The 24,864-nt window shown below is 52.9% G+C and overlaps 1 protein-coding gene across 50 annotated transcripts in view; it reads left to right on the plus strand.

The window, feature by feature from the left end:
• Positions 1 to 24,864, plus strand: part of CELF4 (CUGBP Elav-like family member 4) — a 295,427-nt gene that overhangs the window by 65,564 nt on the left and 204,999 nt on the right. For all 50 annotated transcript variants that reach the window (XM_047086998.1, XM_047086951.1, XM_047086953.1 and 47 more), the window contains exon 2: positions 10,534 to 10,616. In XM_047086998.1, coding sequence (XP_046942954.1) covers positions 10,534 to 10,616 — 83 coding nt within the window. The remainder of the gene's footprint in view (positions 1 to 10,533; positions 10,617 to 24,864) is intronic.

The following is a 24,864-nucleotide window of genomic DNA, read 5'->3' on the forward strand; positions in this document are numbered from 1 at the left end:
AGGAGCCAGGAGAGAGAGGCGAGATTAATTCACCTCACCTGGAAGGTCCTGAGTGCCGGAGTGTGATCAAAGTGGAGCTGGCCTGCCCTCCCTTCCGATTCTCAGCAGCTCGGCCACTCTTATGAAGCTCCCATCCCGGGACTTGTTTGAGGATGGACAGGACAGGCCCAGCCCAGTGAGCTGTAGTCTACTGGGGAGACAGAGTTTCTGTGGACGAGAATAGCAGAAAACGCTGTTCAACCAAGCCCTTGCTTTTATGTTTTAGACACCTGGACATAGAAGAGCTCATTGGAAGGAGAATCGGGGAGCACTGGGAAGCTGAGGAGGACTTCGGAGGGTGGGAGGAGCTGGTAGAGGAATCCTTCCCTCACCCAAGCAGGGAGGGCATCTCAGGTGGGGAGAGGAGCCAGTGCAAAGGCCCAGAGGTGACATGGATATGCTGTGGAGAAGTGTGACTGAGAAGGGGGACAAAGGGGAACTCAACAGCCCCCTGCCTTCATCTTTTCTTTCATGGGAGAAAGGAGTCAAGAGAGGCTGATGCCCAACCACACAAGGACATCATGGGCTAGAGAGCTGCCTTTGTGAATATGCCAGGGATAGCTCAGGCTGGCAGCCGGGGGCTTCAGGAACATGCCAAGAAGGGATTCCTCCACATTTCCCTCTGCATGGGGAAGGGGGTTCTATTGGGGAAAATGACTCCCACCTTAATTTAGCTGGACCAACCACCACGTAAAGCTCCAACAAAGGGCATTCTATGCAATTCAACAAGCATCCGCTGAGCTTCCTCTGTGGGCATGAGACACACACACGACCCGGCTAATGCTGGAGGCTACTGAGGGGCTCAGATCCTGCACCATGTCATTTCCATACACTGAGGAGCTCAGCATGTCAGGCCAGGGGTCAGCAGTGTGGCTGAGGTCAGCCAACAAAGCTGCCTAGTTGTAGCAAGACGGGAGAAAGGCAAGAGGGAAAGGCAGTTGCAGGCAGGCAATGGAGATGGGAGCACAGAAGACAGAAGTGGTCTGGGGCAGGATTACCGTTCTTCTCCCCGACCAGTTGAGATGGCCTTGCTTACTCCGAGGCCCTGCCTACTGCATCCCACCGTTTAGGGATGGGCTGCATCATGCCAAGGGGGCCCCTGAGAGCCCCTTCCACTGTGGGACTGAGTAAGCTGGCTGTCCATTCCCACTGAGTCACGCCTGGCTTCTCTGCAGGTGCTCCCTGTTCTGAGAAAATTCAAAACAGGAAGATCTAAACTCCCCAACCAGGTTGATTAGAAGTGAACACAGTTCAGTTTCTCTGCTTTAGCATTTATCCTGGTCTTTGTGAGAGTAACGGATACCCCACACGCATTTCAAATCCAATGTGGATTCTCACATAGAGCCTCTGTGGAGGAGCCCATGGCCTGACTCTGACATTGGAGAGGGCAATGGGGGTGGAGGGAGGTCCGGTACATGTGGCCCAGTGAGGCCTGGAGAGCTCAGCCGACACCACCTGGGTTCTTGAAGGAAGAGAACAAGGTCATTCCAGAGCCCTTTACCCCAAGTGCAGGTCATGGGGTGGGTAAGGGTGTGGAGGGAGGACATCTCCTGGGAGGGCCCCCAGGGTCTAGACACTGCCCAGGGCTGTGGGAAGGAACAGGAACTGAGCCCCAAACAGCCATAAGGGGGCCTCAGGTCAGCCTCTTGCAGTTGTCAGATGCTGATTACACACGCCCCGCCCACAGCCCACTCTGAGGTACAAGAATGATGAGCTCAGGGAGACAACAGCCTCACCATGGCAGGTGAGGTTCTCTGCGAAGAAAGGAACAAACGGGAGTGCTCTGCGAGCTGGCCCAGAGACAAGACGGCCCTTCAGCTGTGGGAACGAAAGCCAGCACGTGTGTCAGCGGACCAGGCTGTCCTTCTTCACCTATGGGCTGAGCCTCGGAAAGGCTGACACCTTCCCTGGGCCAGGCTCCACCACCAAGAGCTCTTTGCTGAGAGAGGGGAGAGGCCATCAGTATGTCCTATCCAGTTTTTGTCCTTTTTCACAGTGCCATAAAGATGTTGCAGCTGACACCAGACATGTAATTCTCCAGTGCTGAGGGTGTAAACAAGGGCAACTGGCAGGAGAGACACTTGGCAAAGGCCTGCCCGCCACTCTTTTCAGCCTCTGAGGTCCAGAGCCAGTCAGGTCCCTGAGACTGGACTTACTAGGACCTGCCCTGTGCCCAGAGGAAGAGAAAGAGAAAGAGAAGGCCGGGCCTGTTCCCTGGGGCTTCCTAGTGTAGGTCTGAGGAGATCCCGACCCCCTAGCTTTGTGCCCATCTCTGTCTTGTGGCCACCAAGGGCAGGAGCACTGGGAGAAGTCAGAGACACACTTAGGGTCACAGTGATCCAGGGCCACTTCCCCATGTCATGCAACCGTTAACTCTGAGAAACTCTCGACTAGACCACCGTGCTCTCCTCTGGGGTTTCCTGTTTGAAGAGAGTTGGCACAGGAGGGCAGTGCTGAGCCCCAACAGGGTGAGGGCCCAGGGTGGAGTTTCAGCAGTGAAGGGCCTTGAAGAGGAGAGCAGGCCCGCAGCCCTAACGTGGTGGCTGAGGGTGTCATCTATCTCCCCCACCTGTTGAGAGGCCTGTCATCCCCACCTGCCCGGCCCCCTCTGAGGAAGATGGATGGCTCCCGCCACCATCAGGAGCTTGAGCCGAAGGGCAGATGTCCCAGACCCTCTCCACAACCCCTGCTTCCCCTGCAGCCAGCCATCTCTCCCCAGCATTTCAGCTCACTCATTCCCAGGCAGGGGCAGAGTGAAGTTTAGCAACCACTGCATTCAATGATGTCGGTCTCTGGGAGGAGAAGAGGACCTCGGAGTTAGCAGTTCCCATAGCGGCGCATTTCCACGTGCACAAATACATAAATGCCAGGCAGACAGAGATGTGTATTCTGCCAAGGGTGAGGGGTCATCGCTCAGGGCTTTAAGGGATGCTGAGGTTGGTGTGGTCAGGGAAATCTGTTTGGAAGAGGGGAGGCTAGGTCACTCCTACAAGGACGTGCGGGCTCCAAAGGAGAGAGGCACGGCAGAGGCAGCAGGGAAAGGATGGTCAGGCTTGGGCTCACCCCACAGAGGCAGAGATGCAGGAGGAAATCAGAGTCATGGACGTGGCTGGGCAGTCACTGTCTTTCCCCTAGGGAGGAAAGAGAACCACAGGAACCGCTAGAATACCAACAGGGAGAACTCCTCTGGACAAGGAGGGGAGAGGGAATGAGGTCTAGGTAGAAAGGACGGGGAGGCTGGAGCAGCCAGGACAGGTCCGGGGAAGATGGCAGGAGGATCACCCAGTGTCTGGGCACTGGCCAAGAAAGGTAGAGACAGTGTTGTAGTCCCATGGGTTCTTTCTCCTGCCCATCACCAGGCCCTGCTGAGCCCCAAGGGCCCATTCTCAAGGAGCTCAAGGATTAGATGAACAGACAAGGCCCACCCTTAGGGCAGGCCATGGGTAGGGGCAGCCACATAGGAATCAAAGGTGAGATCGCGGTGGCCCAGGTAGGTGCATTGGGCGCCACAGACCTAGGGACCCAAAGAGGTGGGTCCTGAAGAAGGTGCAGACCTGGGGCAGGCACAGAGCAGGGAGAACACTCCCAGAGGAAGAGCATGTACATGAGGAACTGTATCTCCCACACGTACGGAGGAAGGGGACATTTCTCCAGAAAGCTCCAGAGAGGCCACCCTTGCTCACCCAGACCACGGGGGACAGGAACTGGATTATGGGGTAAGGAGGAGGGGATGGATTGGGCCTCAGAACACCCGCAGCCCTCTTCTCTGGGAGGCTGGCAGATGTTCCTTCTCTCCTTCCCTCTCTCTATCCACCCCCGGGGATCTGCCTTAATTTCTCTGCAGCAGGGCCCGTATCTGTTCCTCTGGGTGATTCTCAGCTGCAGCCTCAGTGAGAATCACTGAGGGGTAGTGCCCCGAGGATGGGATTTCAGGAACTAGGCAGGTCTGTGGGTGGAGATCTGGGGCAGAGTGGGGGGTGTCCTGGACCTCCCAAGAAGATCACATTGAACAGGGAGCCCCTCCTTGACCCATTGGTCTGGCTGGTTGGTGGGTTTCCTGCTCCCTTCCCTTGCCCATCCCTCCCCACGCCCTAGCTTCCTCTCACTTCCTCCAGGCCAGCCAAGCACAGGCCCTGAAGGATCTGATGTTTTATTAAAGTCCAGATCTTCCTATTCTAGGGCCACCTTCCTCTGGCTAATTCTGTAATTCAATTAGTGGGAAGCCAAGGCCCGGCTGGGTGGGAGGAGGGAGCTCATCTGGAGCCTTCCCTTCTGTGATGATTACACCCCAGGCTTCAGCCCTGCTTGGAGTTGGGCAGGAAATTGTACTTCCTTCACTTCACCATGACAAGGGCCTTTTATCCCTGCACACGGGGGCTTTGTAAATTACTGCCATCTCGCGCAATTAATTCTGCCGGGCTGTGTTTTTCCCCCACATGGGAGAGGGCACTCGTCTACCTTCTCAGGAATCAGCGATGCCCCGTTGCACCATTATCCACAGGCTGCTCTACTGGAGAGGGGTGTCTGCCACCCCGACCCGCACCCCAGCCTGGTAACACCCTCCTGCCATCACCAGCTCTGCCTGTCTCCCTGTGGCTCCCTGGTTCTGGGGCTCCTTGTGAACCTCTCCCGATCACACCCTCTCCTTCCTTCCGGTCCTCCTCTGGGCTTCCTGCTCTCTCTTTGGTGCCAGGTGTCTCTCCTTCTCCCACCACCCCCTCGGGCTCTCTTGGTCTCCCAGCCCTCGGACACCTCAGCTAGAAACTCAGCTCTCCACTTACAAGCCCTCATCTCCGCCCTCACAGAGTGGACAATCTATTCAGAGGCAAGACGAGAAACTGATAAATACGAGGGGCAAGTAAATAAGTATGGTGAGTGGGAAGAGGTTAAATGGCAGCATGGGGAGGAGTGAGTGGAGGCCAGTGTTCGTGCACATGGCAGAAGTGAGAGCAGCAGAAGAGAGGCAGGTCGGTGTGAACCCGGACACGTGGGCATGGCAGCCACCTTGTGCACAGGGCCCAGGCCATCAGCTGCTGCTGGCAGCACTGCCTTGTGACTTTTCTCAAAGTATAACATCTCTCTGCCCTCACTCCCACCCCCAATCATTTCCAAAACCTGTCCCTGCTCTGCCGGGTTGCACTTCTATTCTTTTTTTTTTTTTTTTTTCCAACATTTATTTATTTTTGGGACAGAGAGAGAGAGAGACAGAGCATGAACGGGGGAGGGGCAGAGAGAGGGAGACACAGAATCGGAAACAGGCTCCAGGCTCCGAGCCATCAGCCCAGAGCCTGACGCGGGGCTCGAACTCACGGACCGCGAGATCGTGACCTGGCTGAAGTCGGACGCTTAACCGACTGCGCCACCCAGGCGCCCCACTTCTATTCTGCTCTGGTCTGTGGTTCAGGAGGATGGGAGACTGAGGGGAGGAGCTGGCGCTGGGGAGCCCTCCCTCCAAGACAGTGGGACAGGAAAAGTGGGAGCTGAGCGGAGAGGTCATACTCATTAGAGATTCTGCGCTTCCCACCTCAGAGACTGCATCCGCGTCACTGGGCTGAATGGGAGAACTGGAGGGCAGAGTTGGGGAAGCTCTGTGCTTTGTCCATCATGGACTCCATCCCACAAACCTCAGCTGCTGGAACTCAGGACCAGAGGACCAGGATGAACACCATTCACAGTTTGCTGGAGGGAGGGAATCTGCTTCGGTTCCCGAGCTTGAAGGAAGCTTTGAGATCGGGACATAGCTGGACTCTTAAATGATAATTTCTTTCATGAAGAATTTGCCAGGAAGCTGATGCCCAATGCTCTTTGTCCCCTCAAAACGGACTGTGGGTCTGGCCTACCCATTTGCACCTACTCCATTTTCATCCTATCCTCTTTCAGCAAAAATCTTCTTTAAAGTTAATTGTGCAAGGGATGCATGAATACACTCTGGGGTCACAATGTGTCGATCAAACCAAAAAAAGTTAACGTTATGAGAGACATGCCCCACCTTCCCCTGTACTCCCTGTTTTCAGCTTGGTGTGACACCTTCTAGACTTTGTGCCATGGGGTAAATACAGATTTCGGTGCATATGAAACTAATGGAATATGTCTCCATTATGCATATGTGATGTGTGCTATTTTGCAACTTGCTTTTGCCATCTGACTGTGTCTTCCCACGCTGGTCCATTTAGGACCATGCCACCCTTTTAACTGCTGTAGAGTATTCCCCAGTTGAATCACGAAACCACCTATATGCTGAGAGACCTTTAGGTGGTTTTCAGTTGCCGTGCCATTCCGAACAGTGGACTCTTGCTCTCTCTGTGAGCACAAATAGGAGAACACCTGTAGGGCCAGGTCAGGGAGGGAATGCTGGGCCACAGCCCCGTCCCTGGGAAAGATGTTCCCTTCTCAAGGTTCACAGCCTGGTCTAGCCTCCTCTCCCATGCTCTGTTGGCTCAGGAGGCAGAGAATCCCATTTCCTGAAGAGTCTGTGAATTCCCAAGAGGCCTCACCAGGTGTGTTTCTGAGGATACCTCAGCACGTCACAGGAGAGTGAGCATGACAGCTTTGGTGGCTGCTGAGCCGAGGCCCCTGCACCACCCTCAAAGCTGGGAGCCCCCCCCTCCACTCCTGTGAGGAACAGCAATGAGCAACAGGAAGTCAAATCTAACTTTTCTGAGTGGGGGTTCTGTGTGTACCACCCCCTTTCCCTACACATGAGAGGCCGGCACGTGTCCAGTGGGTGAGGCTTGGGCACCCTCTTCTCCCCTGGCCACCCTGAGCGCCACCTCAGCCTCCACCTCAGGGTGCCCGCCGTGCTCTGCAGGACGCTGTGATGGCAAATTGTCCTCCTGAAGCCACCCCCTCCCCGCCAAGCTGCCATCCCCCCCAGGCCTCCGCCCTCAGCAAGGGAGCAGATGCAGTCCCTTCATGCAAGCTGGAGTCAGCGGTTAATATCTGTTTATCCATATCTGCTTCTTTAAAAAGAGCCATAGTGAGACGTGGCATTGGACTGGCTGGAGAGATCCCTTGAGAAGAGCCAGGTGGGGGCTCCTCTCTATAAGCCTCTATAAGGCTGGTCACTCCTGGCAGAGGTGCAGAGAGACGGAAGGAAGGACTCTGCCCTCTGACCTCCTGACCACCAAAGGGGGGCTTATGTTTATGCCGTGCTCTACAGTTAGACAGCGCTGCGGAGGTTGTTGGTACTCTTTGACTAATAGGTCTCCCTATTTGAGGGGGATTACTCTCCCTGTTTGTAGATGAGGACAATGGGGTTCAGAGAACAATCAGTAAGTGACCCTTGGCTGGTAAGGGTATCCCCCGAAAACAGCTTCCTGTCTGGAACCGTGCATCAGTGATGGCTTTATGGGAGAAAGCAGGGGAGTGACAGTAACCAGGTCTGACGCTGGGAAATGGGCTCAGAAAGCCTTGGAGACAGGAGGCCTCCCAGCAGGGACCACCTATCACCTCTCAGGGGCAACCTAGTCCCCCCACCACTATGGAATGCCAGCATGCCTCAGTGTCCTTAGTGCTTTGGTCAGCACCCAACAGCCCCCCAGGCACTGCTTCCCTGCCCCCCTCCTACTGGCCCTGCAAAAGTTGCCAGAGGCGGGGATTCAATGCTCTTGACAAATATGTATTGAGATCCTGCCCTGCTGTGGGGCCTTGAGAACGAAGCAGGAATAGGACAAAAGCAAGTCCCTGAACTCCCTTGCAGGTTGGGAAAACTGACAATCAAGGAACAAACATGTAATGTTAATAGCTCAGTGGGGAGGAGTGCCAAAGAGAAGAGTAAACAAGGCAAGGGGTCAGAGAGTAAGTGTGTGTTGGGGAAGGGTATTGTGTGAAAGGAGGTCAGAAAGGGCATCTCTAGGTCACATTTAAGCAGAAACCTGAGGGGAGTGAAGGAGCAAGCCATGCATATAGGGGGGTAAATGTGGTTCCAAAAGTCCTAAGGCAGAGTGTGCCTTGCAGGGCTGAGAAACAGGAAGGAGGCAAGGGGGTGAGCAAGAGGAAGAACTGAAGGAGGTGAGGTCAAGGGTGGAGATGTTAGGGAGGGTCACATGGAGTCTGGGGGGTCCCTCAAAGATTCTGATTGACAGAGCCTGTGAGCTCTCCCAAAAATGTGGCAGAAATTCCTAGAAGCTGGAAAAAAGCAACAGATTCTTTCTTTCTTTCTTCTTCCTGGGATCCTTCCTTTGTTATCCTGGGTCATAACAATGTGGTCATTTTCTCCACCTCATCTTCCTTCCCCCTCCACTTCCTCCCCTTCCTCCCACCTCTTCTTACTCCTCCCTGTACCATCTCCTCCTTCCACCTTCCTCCTCTTCTGGTTCTTCCTTCTCCTCCCTCTCCACACCTGCCCCTGACCTTGTCCCTAGCTGGCTTGCCTGCATGCAGTGAGACAGTGGCTGCCTCCCAGTTGCAGGCAGGCACAGGCAGAGGACAAGGCCAGGGAAGGGACAGGAGGAAAGAGGCCCCCAGAGACGCAGGCAGCAGCACGAGGGACAACGTCATGGGGGCCTCTGACCGCTATTCATTTCAGTCCCCTGGTGTCTCCATCAATAACCCTCTGCCAGGACCAGGGGGAGGAGTGGGGAGGGGGGGAGAAGGCAGGGTGACCTGGGTCTGGATAGGGAGGGATGAGATGGGAGTGGGGGAGAGGCTTCTTGGAACTCACACCTCCTCTCAGCCTGGGGCAAGAGTTGGAGGTGGGGAAGGTACAGAGCCTACAGGTTGCTGAGAGTTTCTGCCTCCCAGGTTTCTCTCCCTGTTTCCTCCCTCCTATCTTTATGTCCCCTTTGCACCTACATTCCCTTCCATCTCCTCTCTGAAACCAGGAGGGGAAGGGAGTCGGAACTAATTGCTACACTGGTAGAGGAGGAAGGGGTTTTTACTGGGTGATGGAGGAGAAAGGAACTGTGGAGGATGCTGGGAGTACTCTGTGCCAGGGCACCAAGAAGCCAGAGCAAGCCTGGTAACAAGGGTTGGCATAGGCACCACCAGCCTGCAGACCTCATAGGAAGAGGGCCCGGGCCACAGGGCCTGGCACACAGTGGGTACTTGAGAAGTAGTTAACAAATGGCCATGAGAATGACCAAAGGGCCAGCTGTGTGTGGTCAAGAAGTGAGGTTGGCTTGAGACGGACTGGACAAGTCAAGACGGGCTGCTTGGTGTCAGTAGAACTTGATCAGATTCTTGGAAGATGGATGGGATTGGAAGATGGGAAAATGGGGAGAAAAGAGCATGAGAACAAAGCAAGGGAGGCAGTGGAGGGAAAGAAGACAGTGAAACAAGGGAGGAGACAGCCTGGAGGGGGCCATCTCTGGGGCTTGAGTGGCTTTAGAAAATCTGAGGTAACAGTTCCCCAGGAGACTCAAGCCTTCTGCTGGCCAAAGTTGACTTTCTGACTTCCCCCATGGCCCAGGTCTTGTAGGCCTCTGAGGCCATACTGGGCCACATCTGCAGGCAGAGGAAGAGGCCCCTAACACGGGGCAGTTTGAGGGAACTGCCCGAGAAACTCTCCCACTAGCAAGCATGCTCTTTGCTTTGTCACCATGCCTGAAGGGCCAGCATTAAAAAGTCACCCCTTGAGTTAGGTACGTTGTTCTGTAAAATCCAGATTCCCTGGTGAGGCACCGTCAGAGTCACTAAGGGGGAAAACTGCACTGGAGTGACCTTGGAGACCACTGGGTCAACCCTCTCAGTTCACACCAGAGGAGACTGAGGCCACAGAGGGAACAGCATTTGCCAGGGTCACCTAGAGAATTAGAAGCACAGCAAAAGCAGGCCTCAGGTCCAGTACTGTGCATTGGTGGGCTGGACATGCCCAAGAAGCCCTTTGACTAGGAGCGTTTTGAAGATATCACTGTACATGTGATGACAGGGGACACATGGATAGCCCCATTCACTTTATTAGCACAACCAGGCCTGGGGTCCTCCCTACAGATGGAGACTATTCAGCAGACCAGGAAGGTCCCTCCTTCATCCTTCATAGAGCAGCTGGCAGCACTCCTAAGGGGCCAGAATGAATTCATGGTCAAACGTGACTAGAGGTACTGAGGGTGAGGGCTGGAAGCTGCCCCTTCAGGGAGGTACTGGGGCTTGAGCTGAAACGGACAGAACAGCACCCTGGGGAGGAAGGAGGGAGAAGGCCGAGCTAGCGCCTGAGGCATCAGGGCAGAGGACAAAAAGAGACCCACGGGAAGAGGGGGCGTGGTGGGGGGGGAAAGATGCAGGGTGGGGAGACTTCAGCGAGTGAGCAAAACAAAAAAGCAACGCAAGGGACAAAAAGCCGACAGGAAAACGGAGAGGCAAGAAAGCTCGAGTAGAGTGCACAGGAGAGAGAGAGAGAGAGAGAGAGAGAGAGGGAGAGAGGGAGAGAGAGAGAGAGAGAGGTGGGGAGAGGGACCTAGAGCGGGGAGGGGCCCAGACTGGAGGGCGGGCGAGAGGGCGCGTCGGCGGCCCGGGGGCGCCCCACTGACCCTTCTCGGCGCTTCCTTCCCTCCCCAGGCTGCGCTTTCCTCACCTACTGCGAGCGTGAGTCAGCGCTGAAGGCCCAGAGCGCGCTGCACGAGCAGAAGACCCTGCCCGGGGTAAGTGGCGCCTGCCGAGGCGCGAGCGACGGACGCGCCGACAGGGGGCGACTTCGGGAGGCCGGGCTGCGACGCTGCTGGCCGGGGGATCGCGGGCCCGGGCGCGCGCCTGCTTTCGCTCGGGAGCTCGCGCTCCCCCCACTCCCGCCCCGCGCCCCGCGCCCCGCGCCCCTAGAAGCCCCGAGGCGCCGCGCGGGGGAGAGGGCGCGTGGGCGCCGGGCTCGGAGCTCGCCCGGCGGCCTCCGCACTCCGCCGTCCAGGCCCGACGGAATCCCGGGCTGGGGGCGAACTCCGCCACGACCACGGAGCTGGGGCTTGGCTCCTCCCCTGGCCCTCCCGGCGCCTCCGATCGGGTCCCTGATCCTCACACTGCCCGCTCGGGCAGCCGGGGCGGAGACGCCGGGTGCCCTGGTTCCCCGGAACCCGGAGCTGCCTCCGCCGGCCCCACGGGGCCCCTGGTAGCCGGGCCGCCTGAGCACCCGCCGATAGACGTCGGACTCAGGCTGTTCCTGGGGCGGGGGTGGGGGCGGGGGCCGGGGCGGGAGGGGGCGCCTCCGCGCCCAAGCTCGGCGCCGCAAGTGAGATCACCGCGGTTTATTTAAGGAGCCAGCCCTCGTCTTTGATAAACTATCGCGCCTCGGCCCTGGTTTATAGCTTCTGTGCGGGGGAGAAGAGAATTATTTATGGCCCCCCTAACTGGGTGTGATATCAGCCATGGCTATTATCGAGGCTAGTTCATCACCATAAAATAAGAAGTGTTCCTCGGGTCAAGGGTCTGCGCGGTCTCTCCTGTGGGTTCAGAGAGCTGGGGGGGGGGGGTAGATATACGGCTCACCGAGCATCTAAAGATAAATGGAAAGATGTGAGTGTTTGTGGACATAATTTAAAGAATTTACAAATATACCGTGTTTAAGCTTATACAATGGACACTGCAGGGGAGCACGTGTATTCTGTATGTATGCTCACCAGTGTTTACACATGCATGTTTACATTCTTACCAAGCAAACCTGTACGTAAACACACCTTTCCATTTCTGGCCCACAGCGGGAAAGGTTAACCAGGTAGACTGAAAATGCAACCCTGGGTCAGGACAGCCTTCCCTTGCATCAAAGATCCTTTTTTACCCATTTAGGGGAGGGGAGGGCCTTCCTTCCATTAAGACAGCTTTGTATTGTATTTTGGTACTTGTGATTGCAAAGCACGGGGCTGAGTCATCTTAATAACATACCCGCGGATGTAAATGTATGGAAATCATGCACCGCACAGGTTTTTGTGTGGAGCCTTGCTCTGGCACGGTGGCCATTCCCCAGTTGGTTTTTTAGTGGCGCCGCTACATGCACATATATTATAGTAATTACTTTCTGGGTGCCCTCTGTAAGATGGCAGAAATATGCTCCACATCGCCCCATGTTATGTGTGAAGCATAAAGCCATATTGTAAGATAATCAAAGGCTTCTGAGAAAGGTTTGTGCTGATTAATAAAGTGTTTATGGTACTTTGTTTTGGGGGAGACTGTGATAGATATTTTAGAGCCACCCAAATGGAATAGAAAATACCACATTGTTTTTGGGAGGCTCTTCATCAGCTTGAGAGAGATTGCCAGGGAGTTTCATGATGGCTAAAAGCTGGGAATTAGATGGGGAAACAGAAAGAGAAGGTGGGAGGGACAGGCTCAGGATTTTGAAGGGGGAGAGAACGGGGACTGGGAGAATTTCAGTAGCAAGTGTGGATTGTTCAGATTCTAACATTAACTTGTGGTTGTTTATTTTACATATAATAGAATAGCTAAATGATGGAGTGTATTAGTTCTTTAATAATTTATAGAAATACTTTGATGTTGCAGTAATTACATTAAAGGTCACATATCAAAGGTAATTTGGTTGAGCAGCTGTGATGGTTTCTCAGAAGCAATCAATACCACTGTCCGTGGTGCTGATTTCACCAAGGGGCCTGCCAGATTAAAGCAGGCTTATTACCAGGCAGAAAGGCCCAGGGGAAATCAGGAGCACATTGGAGCGACGCGCCAGCCCCCCTTCCACCGATAATTAACACTGTTCCCCATAATCTGTGCTAATCCTTCATACTGGGAGATCCAGTGGCATTTTTCTGAAATCACAAAGACAAGTTGGTAAAGTTTGGGAGGAAGGACAAAAAGAAACATGAATGTATGTTGGGAGATGGGAGGGGTGAGGAGAAGCCAACGGTGGAGCTAAAACATAGCCTAGAGTCCCCTTGCAGTGCCTGGAAAGCCTGTCCTTTCTTCAAAGGCCTCACAGGGAGACTCATGGCCTCAAAGACCTCATCACAATTCTCAGGAAAGGCACAGCCTACAGCAGGAGGGACAGAGAGAAAAGACAAGACTGAAGCTCAAACTTCCCAGGCACATTGTCCCCACACACACTCACATGGAAAAAAGTAAAAAACAAAATGACCACATAAAATTATGCTTTAAAGTGGATTCCAGAAGGCAGAACTGGTGTTATTATTGTTGGTCGATTCTCTCCTTTGAGATTAAAGAAAACTTAACACTAGCAAATACAGGGACGGGACCAAGCAAAATGCTCTCACCCACCCAAATAATGGGTGTTCCCACCAATTGAGGCTGTGTCCATGGCCACCCATTAGGTTGAGGGGGCACAGAAAGATACCTCTTCTTACTTGACCACACTAGGTGCCCCAGTGAGTGAACTCTATGTCTGATTAAGGAGAAAGAAATTGAAAAAAGAACCTAGAAAACTGGTAACCTCTGCAATTTGGGCACTTTTCCAGACTTCAAAATCCATTAAAATCAATCCATTAAAACCAGCCCTCCAGTTTCTCACTGAAAAGAAAAAGAGGGGAGAAAATAGTGCAGACAACCCATTCTGTTTCCCAGCAAGTTACAGAGCTAGCCTGTTGGCAGCAAGAAAAACAATCCCACTGTTGTCACACACACACACACACACACACACACACAGACACACACACATCACTATCACCAAAAACAACAACAAAACAACAGAGACAGAGCTAAAGATGTCCTCATTTGGGGACTGAGAAGGGGAGCTGACATTTCTCTTGGAGTAAGTGGAATCTCAGAAACCATTCCTCAATGGCTGTTCTTACAAGTCAGAGGTCAGTATCCCTGTGTACCAGCCTAACCAGAGCCCCTAGCATGGCTTATGGAGTCATCCCTGGATCAGTATCACATATGGATTACTGTTTTTGAGTTCAGCATGACTTTGTTAGAATGTCATCAGGGTCCTTTTGAACAGTATCTTCTGCCAGAATCTAGGCAAAGTGATCCCACTTTTCTAAACTCTTCATTTCTATCTCTTCTTCATACTTTTTTTTAAGAGGGAGAGAGATTGAGCAGAGGAAAGGGCCAGAGGGAGGGGGAGGGAGAGAGAGAAGAAAGAGAGAGAATCTTAAGCAGGCTCCATGCTCCCATTCGGGGCTCAATCCCACCACCCTGGGATCATGACCTGAGCCATATTCAAGAGTGGGGTGCTCAACGGACTGAGCTGCCCAGGTGCCTTTCTTCCTCGCACTCTTGATCTCTTATTCCTGACCTTCTGCCCCTCTCCAGCCCACTCTCTTCCATGTACGATGTTTGTTCCGCTATTTGTAGGGTATAGTCCACATGGGGCAGTTTCTCAATCCATCAACAAATATTTCCTGAGTGTGTGCCGGGCACTGTTCTAGGCATCCTGGCAGATACAGTGATTAGAAAAACTCATCCCTACCCCTCTTGGAGTTTTCCATCAATTTAGGGACAGAAGCCACACACACGAACAAAAATATCATCAATAATACAAGACAGCGGGTTATTATAAAGTGGGTAGGGTAGACAATTGCTCAATAACAACAATTAATATTTCTTAAGCACTTATTATCTGATGGGCATGAAATAAGCATGTTATCTGCATTACCTCATTTTATCTTCACAACTACCCTATGAAGAAGATATCAAGATCATCCCCTACAGGCTTAGATTAAGAGACCCAGGCTTAGATAAAGCAATTTGTCCAAAGTCACACAATTAACAAATGGCCAAGCCAGGACCAGCACCAGGTCTGCTACCCAAACCCAGGATACTTATCTCTTTTTTTAGTGTTACCTGTTGCTTTAGAGGGGACCCGGATGACCGTGGGGTATAGGAGTTGCTCAAGGGTTTTGTTCAGGATATGGGCAGGTTGGGAATAGAGAGTTGGGAGGAAGACAGCTATGTCAGATGAGAGCACTGGTCTGAGAACAGCCTGTAGACAAGGCATGCATGACAGGTCAGGAGCTGTGAGCTGGGCTGGAGAGGTCCACTCTGAGAGCTCCCTGGGACCTAAGTGTGCACAGGAGGCCTCTTGGAAGGATTCCATTCCTTAAAATAGGCCCCTGCTGCTTAGTCCTAGTCCCCCCAACCCCTGCCTTTCAGAATTTTCAGGCAATTGTCTTCAAGGAAGACCCCATCTGTTTCCAAAGTTAGAAATGTAAGGCCTCTGGGGAGAGACTCTCATTAGGAAAACCAGACGACAAGGCCAGTAGTGGCCAGCACTTTGCTCCTCTGACAGCAGAAAGGGCTCCTCACCAGGACTGCTGAGGGGGGAGAACTGGGTTCAGTTAGCAGGAGGCCAGGAAGCAGCCAGAAGAGGGAGCAAGCAGGGAAGAGGGGAGGAGAGGGAGCTGGGGTGGGGGGTAGGGGGGGAAAGGGTGGGAGCTGTATCTGTTTGGTAAACATTAAAGTTCCAATTCACTAGTTAAAGATTGGCTTTTATGCCCTCACTCCGGCAGCCCAAGAATACAAAGCAAACCAACACACTCCTCTCTGTCTGTCTCCCACCCCTAGCCCTGGATTCAGCCCAGTAGATAAGCAACATCACTGCCATCACACCTCCGGACTCAGGTCTCTATAACTCGGGACCTGTCATTTCCATGGAAATTCAGTGTGACCTTCTTGGAGTGTACCAGGAAAGATTTAAAATGGAAAAAAAAAAAAAAGAAAGAAAAGAAATAGAGGCACCTGGCTAGCTCAGTTAGTAGAGCCCATTTTCTTTTTTTAGCTTTATTTTTATTTATTTTGAGAGAGATAGAGAGCAGGTGAGGGAGGGGAGAGAGAGAGAGAGGGAGACAGAATCCCAAGCAGGCTCTGAGCTGTTGGAGCAAAGCCCAATGCAGGGCTTGAATTCATGAGCCCTGAGATCATTACCTGAGCCAAAATCAAGAGTCAGACACTTAACTGACTGAGCCATCCAGGTGCCCCAAGCACACAACTCTTAATCTCAGGGTCATGAGTTCAAGCCCCACGTTGGGCATGGAGCCTACTTAAAAAACAAAACAAAAACAAAAACAAACAACCTTCATTGGATTTCTGGCCCCACTGGCTCAGGATGCCTCTATCTTTGTCCCTCTTCCCCGCTTTCCTTTGCCCAAGTCCCAGCTTGTCTCCCATTCTTTCTCTTTCTCTCTTTTCTTTTTATGCCTGGTTCCTCCTCCTTTCTCTCCCTTCTGGTCATTTTTCTCTTCCTCTTTTCCCCTTTCATTTTCCACCCTTTCTTCATTTACCCTTCTCACTTGCCTCTCCTGGCTCTCTCTTTTCCTCCTCCCATCCTCTCCCTCCATCCCACCCCACCTCCACCTTGACATCCTCAGATGCTCTAGTGGGACCTCCACCGGCTTTCCTGGGGCTTCCCTGATGAGGCCCATCTCCCTCCTGACAGCCCTGCCATGGAAGGATCCATCCAATTTTATGTACAACTGTAAAGATGAATGATAAGTAGAAAGGATGCAGGCAAGAACAAGATGAATAAATTATAAAGGGCAAATGATGACAAGACAGGGGTCCCCAGAGACCGTGATATGATAACAGAAACTAAAAGACGAATTTATGATGGATGTAGTTAGCATGTACGGAAGCTGTTAATTCTTCAGGGTAGTTTTACAACTTCTGGTGATTGGCGCAATCAAAGCGTTTCATTTTAGAGATATGATGTATTTCCACTTGTCTGTCCTCTGGGCACAGGGTTGGTGTTTGTCTCTATGCAGTGAGCCTGGGTCCCATCAGCACGTGCATCTTCTCCCCTAGCCGCTGCCACCTTTGTGCATCTCTGCTTTGAGTGGTGGGGTCACAAGCCAGATCCCTGCACGCCTCCAGCTCCCTGGCCCTGCTGTCTTTCTTCTTAGCGAGTGTGTAAGTTTGGGGGCTGTAACAAAATGCTGCAACCTGGGAAGCTTAAACAACAGCAGTTTATTGTCTTACAGTGCTGGGGCTAGAAGTCCAAGATCAAGGTGTTGGCAAGGTTGATTCCTACCGAGGGCTGTGAGGGAGAATCTGTTCCAGGCCTCATGCCTCATTTCTGGGAGCCTCAGGCGTTCCCTGGCTTTTGGATGGCATTCTTCTGTGGTGTCACATCATCTTCCCTGTAGGCGTGTCTGTCTGTGTCCAGATTTCCCCTCTGATAAGGACACCAGTCATATAACCTCATCTTAACTTGATTACTTCTGCAAAGACCCTATGTCAAATAAGGTTACTTTCATGGGGACTGGGTGGAGGTTAGGACTTCGGCATCTTTTTGGAGGGAACACAGTTCAGCCCATGACGCTGAGAAATAGGCAACTCTTTGGCTCTTCCACGACAGGGAGGAAAAGTCTTCAAAAGAATTTGGATTGTGGCGGGCGAGTGGGGGGCGTGTCCCACCAGATCTTGCTCTGCATCTCACCCTGGCCTCGATTTTTTTCTTTCTCTCTTGGGGAAATGAATCACATATCTTCTTTTCCTATATTTCTTAAAAACGACTGTTCATCTGTCCTTTTAGAGCATCAGTTCTACACTTGAGAGCAATTTTGCCCCTCAGGGGACAGTTGACATTGTCTGGAGACACTACTGGCATCTAGTAGGTAGGGGCCAGAGAGTTGCTACACATCCTACACTACAATGCACAGGACAGCGCCCCCCCCCCCATAAAGAATTATCTGGCCCCAAATGTCAATAGTGTCAAGGGACCCTAAGGGACCCTAGGCCCTGTGTTAGGGCCAAGGGCAAGTGGAAAACACACAATTAGGCCTTGAGGCAGAGCCTTCCTCTCTCTTCTTCACTGGCTCTCCTCACTTGGGGGACAAACCCCAGGGTCCTTAGAGTGTCAGAGGTGGGAGAGTTTAAGGGGCACACCCCCCAATGGCAAAAGCATAGAGGGAGTAATGGGCAGCAGAAGAGGGCAAGGCTCACCTCCAGGCATTAAAGATCATTTCTTTCTCCAGCTCCTCCCTTTGCAGGATCCCCATTCTGCCAGGAAACAGATCTGGCTGCCTCTCAGCCTCTCAGACCGTGCCACAGACAGGAGGGCTGGGGCTAAGAGTATATTATGCAGAAGGGAACACCAGAGTTCCCATTGAGAAGTCAGAAATGCCTTAAATCCAGACACCAAGCACCAGATAGGGACGGGGGCTACCGTGGCACCCTCTGATCTTGCCTCCTCTCTTCCACACCAGGCCTTGGCCCAGCCCACCTTCCTTGCTTCCATCCAGAGACTTCTTTCCCCTTCCCACAGAGAAATCTGAGTCTTCCTCCTGCCTGGGCCTTTGCCTCTCCTAAACTGCCCACTCTCCTCTTCTCTGTCCCTGCCCACACTGGCCTAGGTGGGAAGGTGTCCCCATGTTTCAAGCAAGTGACTCTTAACTCCCATAGGGAGTCATTCCCAATTGGTGGGCTGCCTTGTCCTAGCAAAGATGGGCAACACTGGGTGATGATGGCAGGAAGCAGTGTGGTTCCCTATTCTTCAATTATTCATGAAAATACTTGCTGTAAAGCGAAAAGGGCTCAAGTTCAGGGGGATGAGGTCTCCCAAGGTCCCAGTTTATTGTGATTCAGTTCGTGTTTTGATCAAAGGCGGCTGTGGTCTTCTCAATTAGACCACCAGGGGGCACTAGGCAAGTGGCTTCCTCCCCTGGTGGCTGAGTGGGCACAAAGCAAGTGGGCCTGGTGTGCCCAACGCCGTGTTCAGCACAGAAGAGGCAGAATGATGCCAAAGGCACCACTCCACCCACTTACAGCACTTACAACCTGTAGTGAGGACACCGACCAGCTGGATGACTTGGGACAAGCCACCTGGCCTTTCTGGACCTCTTAATTCTATAATGAAAATCTACGTGTAAGACCTTCATATGCTGTGGATTGCTGTAAATAATCCAAGGATTATTATGAATGACAAAACAATGAAGTGAGTGTGAATGACCTCAGGGTCAATACATTGCTACAGTAAAATCTGGTGACTCCTAATTCATACATGAAATAGTCACAGGACAATAAAAATATAAAATGGTCGGATGTCCAATTTGGATCCTACTTCCTGTTACATTTCAGAAAAGCAAGATGACCGTGACCTGGAATGACCAGAAAGGGCTCCATGGAGGGGAGATAGGATCCAGGTGTGTGTAAGGGAGAAGAGATTGGAAAGGTAGTAAGGTGGGAAGATTCTGGGGAGCGAGGAGTCTGAATTTTCCTTCCGAGTTAGGGATGAGAATGCGGAGAATGTGGCTGGAGAATGGAGCAGGCCTTTCTCCCACCTGCTGGTCTTCCAGACCTCCAGCCTATATAGCCTGCAGGCCCCAGTCAGCTCCAGGCAGATGAGTCACTCTGACATCCTGCTTACATCCGGGCATGGCTTCAGGCCCCAGCAATGCCCAGTTTTCCTCCTTCCTGGAAAAGCCTGCCTCCGGCTGCTCACCCACTACAGTCCTCTCCTGGGCTTCAAGACATAGCATTAAGCCCCTAACTTCCTCCAGCAAGCTCTCCCAGGCTGCTCTAAGCTACATTGGTCTCCTCTGTGTCTGAGCAGGGTTGATGCACTAAACTCAGCACATCAGCATTATTAGTGTGCTTGTTAGAAATGTAGTCCTGGGGGTGCCTGTGTGGCTCGGTTGAGTGTCCGACTTGGGCTCAGGTGGTGATCTCGCACCTCGTGGGTTCAAGCCCCTGTGCCGGGCTCTCTGCTGTCACTACAGGGCCCGCTTTGGATCCTTTGTTCGCCCCCCCCCCCCCAGCTCACACTTTCTCTCTCAAAAATCAATCAATCAATCAAACAAACAAAAGAAATGCAGTCTTGGGCCCCACCCCAGACAGAGTCACATCACACAGACTGTACCCCGCTGCATTTTAACAAGCTCTCTAGAAGATTCATGTGCACAAAAAAATTGATGGCCACTGGCCTAACTTTAGGCTCTGAAAGATAATGCCTTATTTTGAGTACTCCCAGAAGCAGAGTCTACACAAGCATTTGAATGCAAGTAGTTTCTGTAGATAGTGACCCCAGGAAACATGAATAGAAAGTGAGGAAGTATGACAGGAGGAAAAGAAATCAATAAAAGGTGTGTTATCAGGCAGACCAGCTTCCACTGTGAGTGGCCCTTAGTTCCACTGGGGACTCTAGCCCCAGTGTGGATCACACTCCCTGGGGTCATCCACCCTTGGGGTGAAGGAACTGGGGTGTTTATACACCAACTCCCACCAGTCTTTGGTTAAGAATGTGAGCAAGGATCATTAATTCCCCAGCTCTCCTGGCTTGCCACGTGAGTGGGCAAAGCAGGCTCCACGGTCTAAGAAAGCCCTCAGTCACCAGGTGCGGGCGCTGGCAGCTGGAAGTTCGGCCGCTGTCACTGCAGTGAGGAGAGCAAGGGGCTATGGGCAGGACACTGCCTGCATTTGCTCCTGACTCCGTACTCTTGAATAGGAGAGAAGATAACAGAAGCCTGTCTCTGCAGCCTTGATGACAACTACCACTCATGGAGTACTCACTATGTGCCAGACACATCACAAGTGGTATCTCGTTTATTTGTCAAGGAGGCATTGCACAGATGCTCTCCTGCAAGCACTGTCTTATGGAAGAGGCCACTGAGGTAAAGGGGCTTACTTGGGATCATGTGGCCAGGGAGAGGTCTGGTTGCAAGGCCCGTGCTCCTTGCACTGAATCCTGTGGCACCAGATGTGTGTCAGAGCTTCGCAAGGGCAGGACTAGTGTTGTCTTCCTCAGTCCCTATCATCTAGGGCCGAGATCAGGCTGCCCCCACAGAAGATTCTGGCATCAGTGCCAGAGCCCCAGGGGGCCACCTGAGGCAGGGCGGTGGACCTATAGGTGTCACCACATCTTAGATCCGCCTTTCGATTGGAAAGCATTGCCTTTACATGGAAAGCAGTATCAGATTCCAGCTTCAGCTCTGCCTCAATCCTTACGTCATGCCTTAAGAAACCACTAAACCTCTCTGAACCTCAGTTGCAGTGACTACCCTATCAGAACTACATTTGGATGCAGTGACTTCAGCAAAAGGAGCTGTGTGTTTGTTTTGCACATCACAGAGTCTGGGGTTTGGCAGCATAACAATGTCAAGAGTCTCTTCCCTCATGGTTATAAAATGGCTGCCCCAGCTCTATGCATCACATCCACAATCACACAGAGTAAGTCGAGCTGTGTCTGTCCTTTTATCAAAAATGCCGAAGGTTTCCCAGAGGCCCCTCCCCAGTAGACTTCTGTGTATGTCTCATTGGCCAGAACTGTGTCATGTGATCACCATAGCTGCAAGGCCAGCTGGGAAAGGGGATTTCATATCTGCCATGAAACAAACAAACAAGCAAAACAGACAAAAAAAACCCTGTACTTTGGTTCCTGAAGGAGAAGGGGGGATAGGTAATGGGTAGGAGCCATTACAGTCTGCTCCACCACCCTCCCCGAGATGGGTAGGGGTTACAGAAGAGGAAACTGGGCCAAAGCAGCAGCCCCACCCCACACATAAGCAGGGTTTGCTTCTATGAGGCGGCTGAGTCAGAAAGAGGAGTTTCGCAGTGTGTTCCAGAGATGTTTCTTCAACATGGCACTGCTAACTCAGCACGTTTATTCAACTACTGACATGGTTTCTAATTCCATGGGTTTCGTAGTGGGGGATGAAGATTTCAGCCCCTTATTTTTATCATCTGTATCTCCCTTGAACTTGTATCCTTCTGTGCCTCTGTATGTGGCTTAAATACTAAGGAATCAAAGGCCACTGTGCCTACAGACAGCTGTCCCCACATCATAGGCATTCTGTGGCCATTTCCCCACCCTCACTCCTTTGTCCACTGCAGCAGTGGGTACACACCATCTGAAAGTGGCCCAGCCAGTTTTCAGGGCCAGCAACAATGGTGACAGCTTTATTTTTCAGAAACTGAAGCATGGCACTTCTGGCCTGTTGTAAGGGGGTGTGGAGTGAGGCCGTGTGCCCAGGGCAATGCCTGCCTGAGAAATGAGAATTTACCCTCGTGATTACCTTCAGCCCCCCTGGACCTAGCTGGGAAGGAAAAAAAAGGTCAGAGATGGCCCCAGGCCTGGCCTGTGCTCCCCTGTGGTCTCTTCCAGCAGCTTGAGGAAGGCCCCCAGACCCTTCCGGTTCCCCAGTGGCAGGGGCCATCTCAAAAGGTAGTGAGCCTCTGGCCACAGAAGTGTTCAGGCAGAGTCTGAGTTGCCTGGGGGTAAGGGCAATGCAGGCAGTTCCTATGTTGGACCACATCACTTCTAGGTGAGCCCGGATCCCGTGATTTTATCCCTGTTTTACTTGTTTCTCCATCATAGGCCCCCCGCTCCAGCCCCAGTCTGAAGCCCTGGCCAAACCCCACTGTCCTGCCTGCATTCCCCAGCCTCAATCTCGGAGGACGTCCTCATGATGACTCTGCCCTCCCACTCTCCCTTCTCTGAAGACTTCCAGGATTTAGAGCCCACCATGCCCCTGGGCAGGCTCAGGCCCCACTTTCAGCCACCCCAGCTCTCCCACTCAGCTGTGTGAACCTGGGCAAATCGTTTCACTTCTCTGTGTTTCATCTCAACCCTGGGATTTCAGTAGTGCCTTTATCCTGGGGCTATTTGTGCAAAGTGTGAGTTGATGCCTGCGAAGCACTGAGCGCCCTGCATACTCCTCGGAAACGTGTGATGGTCTCTCCACTGCCGTTGCTGTTGCTGTAGCCGTTCTCTCTCCCCTCCAGAGGAATGTGCCTCCCTGCTTGGCCCCTTCCGATCCATCCCCACCCCTGGCGCCGTCTGCCCTGGTCTGGTGGACCGCTGACCCGGGATGCATGGTAGCAAGTGCGCCAGCTGCGTAGCCTAGCCCAGGGCTGGCCCCGTGGGGAGACCGACAGACCCCAAAGAATAGAAGCCAAGTGTGGGAGGGGCAGAAACATCCCTGGAGGCTGCTGGTCGTCTCCCTGCCAAGGCCTGGCTGTGCTTGAAGAGAATGACTCAGGATCACTGCTTCGTGCCCTTGTGAGAGGTGTGAGCTAAGCTTGTCCTATCGGTTCGCACAATCCGCACGAGACCTACATACTTCCCTCGCTACTTCCCGTTCACGGAGCCAAACCCCAAAAAAGGGCAGCGCCCCTGGAAGCTGGGGGAGGGAAGATTTAAAACCCTAGCCAGTAAGAGCAGAAGCAGACTCACGCCCCGGCACCCACGTGGTTCCACATGGTCCAGGAGGCCCTTCAAGGCAGGGCGACCCAGGGATCTGAAATGAATATGCATTTGGCCTCTCCCAGCAGCCCTGACAGCTGGCATCCGACAGCTGGGACTGCTCAGGGCCTGAGAGAAGGTTTTTAATTCAATTCATAAGTGTTTCCTGAGCACCCACCAGGAGCACGGCCCGGTGCTAGGTGCTGCGTGGCAGGTGGAAGTGAGGAGAGGCCGCAGACCCTGCTGCCCCTTGGGGCTTTCCCTCCTGCGGAGGAGAAAAGATGTACACACCAAGCAATTAGAGGACAATGGATTGTGACTTTGGACTGAAATGTAGAGCTCCAAGGAGTCTGGGAGCCTTGCGAGGTGGCGTTTACTGAGCGCCCTCCTTGAGCCCATGCTGGGCACAGGGGGGCGGGGGGGCAGTGCGTGCAGCCTTGGGAGTGCGGGCAGGATTTGGGCACCTGGAGGTGGGTTGGAGACAGCATTCCATTGAGGCAAGAGCAAGCACAAAGGAGGAAGGGAGGGAATGAGGCTGTATGCTGGAGCTCAGGGTACTCAGAAGTGGGGGTGGGGGGTGCCAAAAATCAGAGGAGGTTTGGGGCTCGAGTGGGAAAGGCCTGGGAAACATCCCACTGAGCAACTTGGTCTCTTTTCTTTGGGTATCGGGAGCCATTAAAGCTTCCTGAGTAGGAGAGTGACAGATTCACCATGATGGGCAAGGTGGTCTGTAGGGGTAAACGGCCCGTGCCTGTCCAGTGAGAGGCCAGAAGTGAGAGAGTGGCATCAGGAATGGAGCCCGGCAGAGTGGAGACAGCCTTTCAGAGTCTCCCTTCGCCGGGCAGCCTCTGGGGACAGAGCCAGCACACCTGGGGCACTAGCTGGCAGAGACTACGTGGTGCTCGGAAGATCTGCTGGAGGAGGGCTTAGGGGAAGTTGGGCTCTCTCTAGGATGCTGAAGCTGGGGAGAGGAACCTGGCATTCTTCCCCCACCCCCACCACTGCTTGGAGGACGGTTCCCACCTGGAGGAGAGTTCTGGAGAGGCTCCTACACCACGTAACTGCACCTCAAAGTTTCTGAGATATTCAGATTTGTAACAAATGCAAAGAATGAGGTTCAAACCGCCCCCCCCCCCCGGGTGCGTGCACATGCACGCGCGTGCAGGAGTGAAGTCAGGGAGCAGCCTGGGAATCCTTCTGCTGCATATGCTCCCTGAGCAATTTCAGTGCTCCTCCGGCTCTTGGAACGCTGGGCACCTCCGCTGTCTATCGAGCACTGTCGGGAAACTTTGACTTGGGCTAGCGGCATTCCATCCACGAATGGGACTCTTCTCGGCCATTACATTTTCCTCCCGAGGCCCGAGAACCTCGGGTGATGAGAGTGATGCCTTAGCATCACCTGCTCCATGCCCCCATTCTGCAAGGGAGACACAAAAGCTCAAAGAGGGCCCATAGCCTGTGAAGGTTCGTGGACATTGGGCACACTGCTGAGATGCCACATTTGGGTCCTTTTTCGCTTGCAACACGGCCTTTATCTCAAAGAGGCCCCATGACTGAGAAATCTGGTAAACGCGTCTTGCTTTGGAAGAGCTGTGGAGGACACCCATTTCCATTAGCTTCCGTATCATGGGGTGTGCTCAGTGCAGTTTTATTACCTTTGAGTGGACAATCCAACAGTGCCTCCAAGTGCATGTCCTGCCAAGCCTGCTTTAATGAACAGACACAAAGTGTGTGTAATTAGCCCAGGGATGGTGTGACAGTGAGTACCAGTAGGCGTCTCGCAAACACTGTTGTTCTCTTAGGTAGACGACATATTC

Source organism: Lynx rufus, unplaced genomic scaffold (genome assembly GCF_022079265.1).
Source record: "Lynx rufus isolate CCGP_SWC_20201006 ecotype Redwood Valley unplaced genomic scaffold, mLynRuf1.p SCAF_22, whole genome shotgun sequence".
NCBI classification, from domain to species: domain Eukaryota; kingdom Metazoa; phylum Chordata; class Mammalia; order Carnivora; family Felidae; genus Lynx; species Lynx rufus.